Source organism: Anomaloglossus baeobatrachus, chromosome 11, assembly GCF_048569485.1.
Source record: "Anomaloglossus baeobatrachus isolate aAnoBae1 chromosome 11, aAnoBae1.hap1, whole genome shotgun sequence".
Lineage (NCBI taxonomy): Eukaryota > Metazoa > Chordata > Amphibia > Anura > Aromobatidae > Anomaloglossus > Anomaloglossus baeobatrachus.
In genome coordinates this window covers 31,174,029-31,187,177 of record NC_134363.1, presented here as the reverse complement: position 1 = coordinate 31,187,177, position 13,149 = coordinate 31,174,029, and the positions used below count along the sequence as shown (strand labels likewise).

The 13,149-nt window shown below is 48.3% G+C and overlaps 1 protein-coding gene across 2 annotated transcripts in view; it reads left to right on the top strand.

The window, feature by feature from the left end:
* The window catches only part of PHLDB3 (pleckstrin homology like domain family B member 3), a 78,239-nt gene that overhangs the window by 35,061 nt on the left and 30,029 nt on the right, over positions 1-13,149 (top strand). For both annotated transcript variants that reach the window (XM_075327495.1, XM_075327494.1), the window contains exons 3-4: positions 7,665-7,796; positions 13,080-13,149. The exon at positions 13,080-13,149 is cut by the window's right edge and continues 68 nt beyond it. In XM_075327495.1, the coding sequence (XP_075183610.1) occupies positions 7,665-7,796; positions 13,080-13,149 (202 nt within the window). The remainder of the gene's footprint in view (positions 1-7,664; positions 7,797-13,079) is intronic.

Genomic DNA, 13,149 nt, shown 5'->3' with positions numbered 1-13,149 from the left:
ATCAACTGTGCAATACTAAAGACCCCGTCAGACAGGGAGGTATCACTGGCGATGTTGCTGCAACTTAGTAGGCATGGTCAAGTTACAATGACATCGCCAGTGTGTCGCCTCGTGTGACAGGGAAATTTCCCGCTGCCACCGCTCATCTCCTGAATTCGGAGGTTGCCTAGCATTGCTGGGAAACCTGGCGATGAGGAGCAGGCGATCTGAACACATTGCCGCGTGTGACGCAGTAATAGTGCTCTGACACATGACGGGAGCCATACAAAGTATAGCTCCCTGCCTCGCCTGGACTACAGGCATGTTCAGAGGCGATCCTCCACCAGTGTGACGCAGCAATAGTGTGCTGACACATGACGGGAGCCATACAAAGTATAGCCCCCTGCCTCGCCTGGACTACAGGCATGTTCAGAGGCGATCCTCCACCAGTGTGACAGTACCATAAGGAAATCCTGAACACATGACCTGCACCCTCCAGACCTGGAGGTCCTCACCTCTGCTTTAGTTGATCAATGTGTGATTGCTGTAGGGCAGCACCCGACACCTCGGATGATCAGCTGTTCTTAATGTTGGCCAGATTTGCTGTTATGAAGGTGCTCCATCTTGTATGTAGTGACAGCGGCTAGATACCGCACATCCGCCCTCCAGCCATCACACATTGATTAGCTATAGTAAGGGTATGTGCGCACGTTGCTTTTTACCTGCTTTTTTGCTGCTTTTTCTTCTGCGCTGTTTAATGCCAAAATGGATGTGTTCTTCTATTCAAGCAAAGTCTATGGGAATTTGGGTTTCTTGTTCACACTATGTTGTTCAAAATGCTGCCTTTTTGAGGCAGAACTTTGGTCAAAAACTCAGCTTTTCAAAGAAGCAACATGTCAATTGTTTTTGCCATTTGGGTTTTGCACTGCAAAGCTGAGTTTTTGACCAAAGTTCTGCCACAAAAAGGCAGCATTTTGAACAACATAGTGTGAACAAGAGACCCAAATTCCCATAGACTTTGCTTGAATAGAAGAACACATCCATTTTGGCATTAAACAGCGCAGAAGAAAAAGCAGCAAAAAAGCAGGTAAAAAGCAGGTAAAAAGCAACGTGCGCACATACCCTTAGGCCAGACCATCAATGTTAGTCAGGACAACCTCTATACATTTGTTTTATGTGCAATACTACCTCAATGACATTTATTGTCACTTAACTGTTAAAAAAGTTGGTATGTAACTAGTGTTGCATTGCCATATTGTGCTCCACTTGCTGGGATTTGTAGTGCTGTGCACCACCAGCAGAAGTTGGACCCATGCTATGTTAGCATTTAAACATTTCTGTTCCAGGTTGTGTTGAAATAAACTGATTTTGCTATTCAGTATCCTATGCTTCCATATTTTGGTGTGCGTACAGTATGTGTACAATGTGTGTATGTACAATGTGTGTCCTTTGTGTTCAGTATGTACAGTATGTGTGTACAATGTGTGTATGTATGTGTGTCCTTTGTGTTCAGTATGTACAGTATGTGTGTACAATGTGTGTATGTGTGTCCTTTGTGTTCAGTATGTACAGTGTGTGTGTACAATGTGTGTATGTGTGTCCCTTGTGTTCAGTATGTACAGTGTGTGTGTACAATGTGTGTATGTGTGTCCTTTGTGTTCAGTATGTACAGTGTGTGTGTACAATGTGTGTATGTGTGTCCTTTGTGTTCAGTATGTACAGTGTGTGTGTACAATGTGTGTATGTGTGTCCTTTGTGTTCAGTATGTACAGTGTGTGTACAATGTGTGTATGTGTGTCCCTTGTGTTCAGTATGTACAGTGTGTGTGTACAATGTGTGTATGTGTGTCCTTTGTGTTCAGTATGTACAGTGTGTGTGTACAATGTGTGTATGTGTGTCCCTTGTGTTCAGTATGTACAGTGTGTGTGTACAATGTGTGTATGTGTGTCCCTTGTGTTCAGTATGTACAGTGTGTGTGTACAATGTGTGTATGTGTGTCCTTTGTGTTCAGTATGTACAGTGTGTGTGTACAATGTGTGTATGTGTGTCCCTTGTGTTCAGTATGTACAGTGTGTGTGTACAATGTGTGTATGTGTGTCCTTTGTGTTCAGTATGTACAGTGTGTGTGTGTTGCACATATAGTGACAGGCAGCACAGTAATTGCAACTCGCCTTTATTTTCAGGAATTATAATCTTTTGTAGGAGCGACACATATCAGAGCACTGACTAATGTAGAAAGGACATGTACAAAAAACACCACATAAAAGAGGAGCGAGGGCCCTGTCCAGAAGAGCTGACAATCTGAGGAAACGGAAACAATAATGCTAAAAACTGTTTTTACTGCTTCACTAGATACATACAAGGGTGTAGAATGAGGTTCCCAATGTACAGGGGAGGTTCTGTATCATCACAAGGTGTAGCAGAGGGTTTTTTTTTAAAAAAAGAGCCGTTTTTTGAGCCGAAAGAGCCGATTCTTTTTGGTGAGCCGAGCCGAATGAGCCGGCTCATCAAAAAGAGCCGGACTGCCCATCACTACCGTCCTGTCTGCCTCCCCACACTGTCTGCTCCAGCCCCTCCCCTCTCCTCTGCTTTTCCCTTACACTGGGGGGCTGTGCTTTGTCATGCTGCACCGTGTGAGATCATATTACCAAGGAGGATTAACTCTTTATGTGACAACCTGGCTGTGCCAGGGCGTCACATTAACCCCTCCGTGGGTAAGGGCGGTGTGTCCCGGAGCCCGGTGGTAAGGGGGCCGGCAATGCTGGGAGGCTGGTCGCGGTGCAAGGGGCGCGCTGCGGTGCTGTGCCCGGGTGGCACTGATGTACTCACGATTAACCAGGCTCAGAGTCGGTGGTAAACCAAAGTTCGGTGATGGTCGGGTCTCGCAGCCGGCTGCCGGTGTCCCCTGTGGGGTTGGTGGTGGCCCCTTCTCCCTTGCACCTGTGTTGTGTGTTCAGCTTCCCTGTCTAAGCAGTGTTAGCTCGCTCCTCGGCGTTTTGGCTGCCGGAGGAGCCCTCAGTTGCCCGCAGGCGCTGGCCCGTCGGGTGTTTGGCCCTTGGCGGTGGCGCTCACTCGGTGACGGTGGGCTTTTGCCTTCTGTCGGGACTTAGGTGTGGGTGAACCTGTGAGGTCCAGCCAGCAATCAGTCAATTTGTCTATGCTCGGTGGCTTCAGAGCTAGGTCGGGGTCCGAGTACCCGCTCTCCGGTGCTCCGGTAAAACGTTTGACTTCCCAGTTCAGGTCCGGCGGGCTCCAACCCTTAGCCGGTCCTTACGGTTCTGCTGGTTGTGTACCGGTCCGACTGCAGATGGCCACCACCCTCTGTCTGCCTGACGTTTCTACTCCGCACTTTCCCTCTCTGTCACTTTCACTCTCCACTCTCAACTAAACTTGAACTTCCTGCCTCAGGACAGTAGTCTCCTCGGTGGGCGTGCCTTTCCGCCTGGCTCCGCCCACCTGGTGTGCTCTACTTGCCCTGAGGGAGGCATCAGGTCTCCCTTTCGGGTGACGGGTGTGTCCTCACCGGGGTGGGGGGTGTGTGTGTGAAATGTGGTGGTGGTGTTACCTGTGACCCCTGGGGTCCAGGGCGTCACATTTACAAAATGAAAGCTGATCCATGATTGGTTGCCAAGAAAATATATATACATATATATATATATATAGATAAATGGATATATATATATATATATATATATATATATATATATATATATATATATATATATATATATATATATATATATATATATATATATATATATATATATATACAAATATATTTTTTTCTATTTTTTTTTCTATATATATATATATATAATATATATATAATATATATACATACACACACACACATATATATTTATAACGTTTTGAGGGACACACGGTACGCTATATATACATAGTGGATGTAAACTATAAAGCTGATGTGTCCTTCATGTCAACCGGCAATTATATTCTGATGGCAATTCCACGGTGACTACATTTTTTGGCAACAGCTGCTCCATTGATGACAAATTGTGCAAAATGGCTGTCATAAAATGCTATGGTAATGACGGAAGCATCCAGTAGTGCCTCAGCAACAATCACACACAAGGTTACATTTATACCCATTTGTGCCATTAGTTGACATACGAATTGGTTTTCATGAATAAAACACATCCGTAAGTGTCTTAATAATGGCCGCCATGGTTTATGGCAGGCATTTTGTACAGTTTACCATTAATGGAGCAGCTGTTGCCAAAAATTCTAGTCACTATGGCATTGTCATCAGCAAATAATTGCCGTTGTACCTGGGGGACGCATCAGGTTTACATATACGAGAGTAAATATTCACACAAGACATTTACTATTACTAGAGGTCATGACCTCCCAAAAGTCCCACACCGGTCATCTGTAGACCCTCCGGAGGGTCATGCCTGCCATTCATTTGATTCTAAAAATACATATTTAACCCCAGAATAGGTGATATATGTAAGAAGATCACTACCCAACGGGCCCCTATTGATTAGCAGCCCTCAGACCTCCACATTCAGTGTCGGTGGGACTGACGGTGACGGGTCGCCAAGTATAGCGCAATTCTAAAACACGGACGGTCTGTCAATGACGTACCACATGTCTCCTAACTTTCCTGCATCCAAAAAGACTGTCCCGCTGTCCATGGAGGTCGGTGGCACATCCTGCTTTAAACTGTATCTGCGTCCTAAAGATGCAGACCCAAAAGAATATACCGTAATGGTGGAGCAGGTGTCGCGGGCGGGGAGGAGGGTGCCAGCACACCGCGCTCACCCCTTCTGCTCGGGTCCGGCTGCTCAGTGGTGGCTCGAGCCGTAGGCCGGATCCCGGGGGTTTTTCTCGAGCGGCACTCCTCGCCCGTGAGTGAAAGGGGGGTTTGGGATGTTGGGATAATGTCCGTGACGCCACCCACGGTTGTGGTGATGTGTAGCACCACCGCTGCTTAATGCGGGGATCCCGGGGATGGTGATGGGGAGCAGCCAGGTGTTGTGTTGCCCCTCCGTGGGTAGGGGTTGGTGATCCCGGGGCCCGGTGATGGCTTGGGAGGTGCAGGGCTTGGTGGGCGCAGGGACGCGGGGACAGCGCTGTGCCTTGCGGCACTGTGGTACTCACTCAGCCTGAGACGTGGACACAGTTTGTACGGTAAACCAAACGGCTGGTAGGACGGTCCCACAGACGGCTGCTTTGCTCTCCCGGTAGGTGACGGTGATGTCCCTCTTCCTTGCACCTGTATGTACGGTTGGTTGCGATGGGTCCCCACCGGTAACCCGCTCCCCGGCTTCAAGCTGGGCCGGAGGAGCACTACACTTTGCCCGCAGGCGCTGGCCCTCAGAGACTGGTGCCCTGGCGGTGGCGGTGCCTCTGTTCTACGGGTTGGGCTGTTGCCTTCAATCGGGACTTGGTTGTTGGGGGAATCTACGTCCCCTTCACTGACGGATTCGGCAAATTTGGCGACTCCTAGCCTTGCCGGGGTCCGAGAGGCCCCTGCCCTGGTGCTGACTGTCCTTCGGAACACTGCTCCAGACCACCGGGCACACAGCCAACGGGGTCCTTCCAGGAACTTCCAAACGGTCCCCCCTCCGGACAGTCACCGCCGTCGCTGACCTTGCTGTTCTGGCCCTACACAAAGCTGGGCTCTCAGGCTTGGCACACTCTCTGCTCTGTCACCACTTCTTGCTTTCCTCCTTTACTACTCTTCTTTCCTCCACTTTCACTTCTCTGTTGTTTACTCTAGCCCTCAGCTAGACTTCACTCTTCCCCTGCCCGGGGTTATCTGCCTGGTACTTCCCGCCTCCAGAGCTGTGATCTCCTTGGTGGGCGGAGCCAACCGCCTGGCCCACCCCCTGGTGTGCATCATCAGCCTCTGGAGGAAGGCAACAAGGATTTTTGGTTCAGCTTAGGTGTGCCTACCTGGGATGTGGGGTGTGGTGGTGTGTGACCTGTGTCCCCTGGCTTGCCCAGGGCGACACACAGGGAGCAGTTGACTCTTGGCTCCACCATTCAACTGGTCAACCTGAGGCCACAGACAGCATGGACGGGGCTAGGTTATTGTTTTTAGTTTGTTTTCTTTTTAACTTGCCTGTGGAGTAGAGGCATTATATTAGGGGAAAATAGACACTGTTCACATTATAGGATATCGTAATGCGTGGGGGCATTACAACGTGGGCATAGGAGCATCATTGCGTGAGAGGCATTGTACTGTGTGGGGGGCATCATATTGTGTGGGGGCACTGTGGGGTGTCATAATGTGTGGTGGACTTATACTGTGTGTGGGGACATCATTGCGTGTGAGTGGCATCGTACAGTGTGGAGGGCATTGTGGGGGAATCTTATTGTGTGGGCACTGTGGGGCATCATAATATGTCATGGAATTATACAGTGTATGGGAGCATCATTGTGTGAGAGAGGCATCATGCTGTGTGGAGGGCATTGTGGGGGCATCTTATTGTGTGGGGTTACTGCGGTGCATCATAATGTGAGGTGCAATTATACTGTCTGTGGGGGCATCATTGTGTGTGAGAGGAATCGTACTGTGTGGAGGGGCATTGTGAGGGCATCTTATTGTGTGGGAGCACTGTGGGGTGTCATAATGTGTGGTGGACTTATACTGTCTGTGGGGGCATCCTTGTGTGTGAGAGGCATTGTACTGTGTGGAGGGCATTGTGGGGGCATCTTATTCTGTGGGGGCACTGTGGGACTTCATAATATGTGGTGGAATTAATTATACTGTGTGTGGGGGCATCCTTGTGTGTGAGAGGAATCGTACTGTGTGGGGGGCATTATGGGGGCATCTTATTGTGTGGGAGCACTGTGGGGCGTCATAATGTGTGGTGGAATTATACTGTGTGTGAAGGCATCATACTATTGGGGGGCATGTACTCTGGGTAGTGGCACTGTGTGGACTTCATACATTTAGTGGGGGGCACTGTGGGGCCTCATGTGTAGGCATTATGGAGGTATCATATTGTGAGGGCCATTGACGAGGAGGCATCATCTTTGCTGACGGACATCATAACACATGGGGGGTCATAAAACGGGTATTGGACACCAAGGGTCTTCAGTGGGGGCACTACTTCTATGTGGACTGAGCATAGGGGGACAAATGTCCCCACCTTTCAATGTTTGCCCCTTCCTTAACGTCCATTAGAGGTAGGGCATATGGCATAAACTGTGAACGGTGGTCCCAAGACATACCCCCACAACTGCAGCAAGACCTCCATAGTGTACAAAGGCAACATCACGACGTTGGACTGCGGTTTTATCTACCGTACACACACAAAGCGTTAAACGACAAACTCAGCTCTGCTACATCTGGATATTATTAACCCCCACAACAATATACAGTATATTTCTCTTTTTGGGGTTTTTGTAGTCACAGTGTGGGGTGTATTTGTTCCCCGGGGGAGGGGGGGTGTATGAGGTTTACACAGTGTGCTCCGGCTGTAAACACCGCAGGGAGAGTCATCTTTAGTGCAGCGCTGTTTACAATGACTGACGAGGCCCAGACGTCTCCACTGATGGAGGTTTCCGGGAAAGAAGAATGAGATGTTTGGTATTTGCGGCCTTGTTGTCCTCCTACGTTCACCCACCCAGCTTTCCCGGGAATCAATATGGCCGCCAGCTTTATAATTGAGTCATTTTTTTTGTGGTTTTGTTTTTTTTCGCCCCCGCAGCATGAGGATTTAGCGGGAAATCCGGTTCAGAGGCGACTGGAGGCCGAGCAGATGAAAGTGATGAACCGAATCTCACAGTTGGAGCAGGAGATCCGCGAGCTTCAGCTGCAGCGGCGAGAACTGAAAATCGAGGTAACCTATAGAAAAAGTGCTCCCCAATATCAAATTTCCTATATGCGCTCTCTTCTAGGGGTTGAGTGATACCGATTTGACCGTCCACCCAGCTTTCCAGGATCCTTGAATTGGTGTTGGCAAATTTGGTCGTAATGGCCACCCAGCTTTCCCAGGATCAGATAAAACAATGACATCAGAAGGGAACGGAGAGCACTGCCCATAGAAGGGAAGGGAGAGCGCTGCCCGTAGAAGGGAAGGGAGAGCGCTGCCCGTAGAAGGGAAGGGAGAGCGCTGCCCGTAGAAGGGAAGGGAGAGCGCTGCCCGTAGAAGGGAAGGGAGAGCGCTGCCCGTAGAAGGGAAGGGAGAGCGCTGCCCGTAGAAGGGAAGGGAGAGCGCTGCCCGTAGAAGGGAAGGGAGAGCGCTGCCCGTAGAAGGGAAGGGAGAGCGCTGCCCGTAGAAGGGAAGGGAGAGCGCTGCCCGTAGAAGGGAAGGGAGAGCGCTGCCCGTAGAAGGGAAGGGAGAGCGCTGCCCGTAGAAGGGAAGGGAGAGCGCTGCCCGTAGAAGGGAAGGGAGAGCGCTGCCCATAGAAGGGATTGGAGATCGCTGCCCATAGAAGGGATTGGAGAGCGCTGCCCATAGAAGGGATTGGGGAGCGCTGCCCATAGAAGGGATTGGGGAGCGCTGCCCATAGAAGGGATTGGAGAGCGCTGCCCATAGAAGGGATTGGAGAGTGCTGCCCATAGAAGGGAACGGAAAGCATTGCCCATAGAAGGGAACGGAAGTGAATGGAGAGCAGTGCCTATAATGAAAAGTGCTGCACATATAAGGAAACTGAGTGCACTGCCCGTAGAAGGGAACAGAGCGCGCTGCCCGTAGAAGGGAACGAAGCGTGCTGCCCGTAGAAGGGAACGGCGAGCGTAACCCATGGAAGGGAATGGAGAGTGCTACTCATGGAAGTGAATGGAGAGCACTGCCTATAATGGAGAGTGCTGCCCATATAAAGCAATGGGGAGTGCTGCCCATAGAAGTGAATGGAGAGTGCTGCCCACAGAAGTGAATGGAGAGTGCTGCCCACAGAAGTGAATGGAGAGTGCTGTCCATAGAAGTGAATGGAGAGTGCTGCCCATAGTGACATCTCAGTATATTGCACAACAGTTCAGTGTCAGTCTTTTTTCTCTACGTTTGGCGTAATTCCTGATCCGTCAGTCACGTCCAATGATCCTTCTTTCTGCCAGGCTCTCTGCGTCATTCCGGCATCCTGACAAACCAGTATTTCCAGACACATTTACCTTGGGGGGGAAGAACCGAAACCAGAGGAGGCGAGGGATGGCACTGCCGTCTGGGAACATCACTGTCATCACCCTGGGGGAGATATCATCTCACATCAACTCTGGGGCTTTTTTTTTGTTAAATCCGAGTCCCAGGAGGATCTTCTCATAATTTGAGAATAGAGAGGACTCTGCGACAACGCTGAAAAATGCAGGCGGATCGGACTGCTAAATAAAGGAGTAAATCTAAAACTGTCTGCTCTACTTTGCTATCCTTGTGAGCAGGATGTATTCAGGACAGTTTGTATTCAGTGACAGCAAGCAGAGATCTTGAAAATATCAAAGAAATGAGGTGCACGGTATCTCAATGTTTCACTTGACAGAGCAGCAGATTATCCTCCCAGGGCTGAATAGAGAGTGCTGTCCATTGAAGTGTATGGAGATCGCTGCCCATTGAAGTGAATGTAGAAGGCTGCCTATAGAAGTGAATGGAGAGCGCTGGCCGTAGAAGGGAATGGAGAGCGCTGGCCGTAGAAGGGAATGGAGAGCGCTGGCCGTAGAAGGGAATGGAGAGCGCTGGCCGTAGAAGGGAATGGAGAGCGCTGGCCGTAGAAGTGAATGGAGAGCGCTGCCCATAGTAGTGAATGGAGAGCGCTGCCCATAGTAGTGAATGGAGAGCGCTGCCCATAGTAGTGAATGGAGAGCGCTGCCCATAGTAGTGAATGGAGAGCGCTGCCCATAGTAGTGAATGGAGAGCGCTGCCCATAGTAGTGAATGGAGAGCGCTGCCCATAGTAGTGAATGGAGAGCGCTGCCCATAGTAGTGAATGGAGAGCGCTGCCCATAGTAGTGAATGGAGAGCGCTGCCCATAGTAGTGAATGGAGAGCGCTGCCCATAGTAGTGAATGGAGAGCGCTGCCCATAGTAGTGAATGGAGAGCGCTGCCCATAGTAGTGAATGGAGAGCGCTGCCCATAGTAGTGAATGGAGAGCGCTGCCCATAGTAGTGAATGGAGAGCGCTGCCCATAGTAGTGAATGGAGAGCGCTGCCCATAGTAGTGAATGGAGAGCGCTGCCCATAGTAGTGAATGGAGAGCGCTGCCCATAGTAGTGAATGGAGAGCGCTGCCCATAGTAGTGAATGGAGAGCGCTGCCCATAGTAGTGAATGGAGAGCGCTGCCCATAGTAGTGAATGGAGAGCGCTGCCCATAGTAGTGAATGGAGAGCGCTGCCCATAGTAGTGAATGGAGAGCGCTGCCCATAGTAGTGAATGGAGAGCGCTGCCCATAGTAGTGAATGGAGAGCGCTGCCCATAGTAGTGAATGGAGAGCGCTGCCCATAAAAGGGGATGGAGAGCGCTGCACATAAAAGGGGATGGAGAGCGCTGCCCATAGAAGGGGACGGAGAGTGCTGTGTATCACACCCACATAACAGCCCACATTTACCTGGGGAGTTAAACATGAAAACTTCTCCTTTAAGGTTTCCCTTCATCTGGAAGGAAGCAGTAAATATCTGTAATGATAGATGATGAACCTTTTCTTCTGGCGCCGGTGTCACATATCGGGCTTCCATGGACCGCAGTGTCCGGACTGGATGCAGGTCTCTCTTTCTGAATACAACAGTCTCATAGATAGATATCAGGCTGGTGCGTTTCAGTCTGGGGACCTGCGGTCGGTCTGGACATCACGGCCTGTGAATATCGGATGAAACGGGCCCTAGGTTAGGCGGTCAGCCAAATGCGCCTTCCCCATACACATGCACGCTCATTTGCGTAGATCGTGCATATGTCTCCATTGGTGAGCAGGGAGAATACCGCTGCCAGACACCAATGGTCACTGTGGCTTATATCCTAAGCTGGCTCACTTCTTCTCTCCCCGACATAACAGAAGCCTCCATACTTATTGGTGATAACCTATATGGCCACTATTACTATCACCCAACTTTCCCGGATGCTGAATGGTAAAGCTAACTAGTTATGCCGTAATACATCACTGCCAGCCTCGCGCGTGCTGATGGATGTTTACCAACCCCGAGCCGGTCCGTCGTGCTCGTCCTGGGTGTATATATTGGCGGTATATTTATACAGCAGGAGCACAATGAGTGGGTGTTGTGTGTCAGGGTAACAATGGCGCTGCTCATCACATCCATATAATGGACCCTTTGTGTAATGGGACACGGAGACGTGAGCTGCCGAGCGCCCTGATAGATGTACATGGGGAAACCATCAGTGGGGGGCGGCTACCATCAGACCCCGGGAAGGCGTGCGGGGTCCATAGCTCAGATTGGGCAATTACGGGTTTTACGTGTCTCTTATCTTTGTGGCTGGAGGGCGTTTGTGCACCAATTACAGATATTTACAGCAGATACTGCATATCCGACGCTGGATGTCACAGTTCATGGAGGACATATTATGTAGAATATTACAATTGGAGATATCCTAATAACATCACTTACACAATGGGGCCATATAGTGCATAAATAATACTGCCAGATCGTGCACATATACCAGTGGTAACGAGCAAAAGATGTTTATTGTATGATCTGATTATTTATGTGGGGCTAGAAAATAATAATTTGCAGCAAATGCTCAAAAGGCAAAATAAATACCGCCATACAGTGCCAATATAACAGTGCTGCACAGTGTTCAAAGAATAAAGACCACAAATGTACAAAATACATACAGCCATACAATGGCAATATAACTGTGCCACACAGTTATCAAACAATACAGCCAATAAAGACACAAAATAAATACTTAAATAGTTTTTTTTTTGTTACAAAATAAATACTGATATACTTTGCCAATATATCAGTGCCGCAGTGTTTAAATATTAAAGTCCATAAAGGTTCAAAATACATACAACCATATTGTGCCACTTTTTCCATGCTGTACAGTGTTAAAATAATACAGCCCATAAAAACACAAAAGAAATACTGCCATACAGTGCCAATATACCAGTGCTGCGCAGTGTTCAAATAATAGTGTATAAAGACACCAAATAAATACTGCCATACAATGCTAATATAACACACAGTGCTTAAATAATACGGCCCATATAGATACTAAATTAATACCGCCATACAGTGGCAATATAACAGTGCCGCACAGTTTTCAAACAACACAGCCCATAAAGAAACAAAATAAATACTGCCATACAGTGCCAATATAACAGTGCCACACAGTTTTCAAACAATACAGCCCATAAAGACACAAAATAAATACTGCCATACAGTGCCAATATAACAGTGCCACACAGTTTTCAAACAATACAGCCCATAAAGACACAAAATAAATACTGCCATACAGTGCCAATATAACAGTGCCACACTGTTCAAATAATACAGCCCATAAAGACACTAAATTAATACTGCCTTACAATGCCAATATAACAGTGCCACACAGTTTTCAAACAATACAGTCCATAAAGAAACAAAATAAATAATGCCATTACGTGCCATTATAACAGTGCCACACAGTGTTCAAACAATACAGCCAATAAAGGAACAAAATAAATACTGCCATACAGTGCCATTATAACAATGCTGCACAGTGTTCAAATAATACAGCCCATAAAGACACTAAATTAATACTGCCATACAGTACAAATATAACAGTGTTGCATAGTGTTCAACAATACAGCCCATAAAAACACAAAATATAGAGTGCCAATATAAGTGTCACGGTGTGTTCAAGCAATACAACCCAACAAGGCACAAAATAAATGCTGCCATACAGTGCCAATATAGCAGTGCTGCCAGTGTTCAAATAATAGAGCTCGTAAAGACACATAATAAATACTGCCATACAGTGCACAAACAGGAAGATATGCTGACCACCTGAAAATACTGTTTGGTGGGTAAATAAGGCCATTAAATAGTAATCCAATAACATGGCGACACTGATCCAAACTAATACCGCCATCAAGTGGCAAAATAATACCGTACAGTGTTCAAACAATGCTTTCACATTATACTGTGGTCATTACTTGATCTTCCCGCCCAGCCCTGATAACCAATACATGGTTGTGCCCGCAGGTGGAGATGGAGCTGGCCCTGCTGGAGGGCGAGCTGAGAACGGAAAGAAAGCAAATGGAAAAAGACGAGG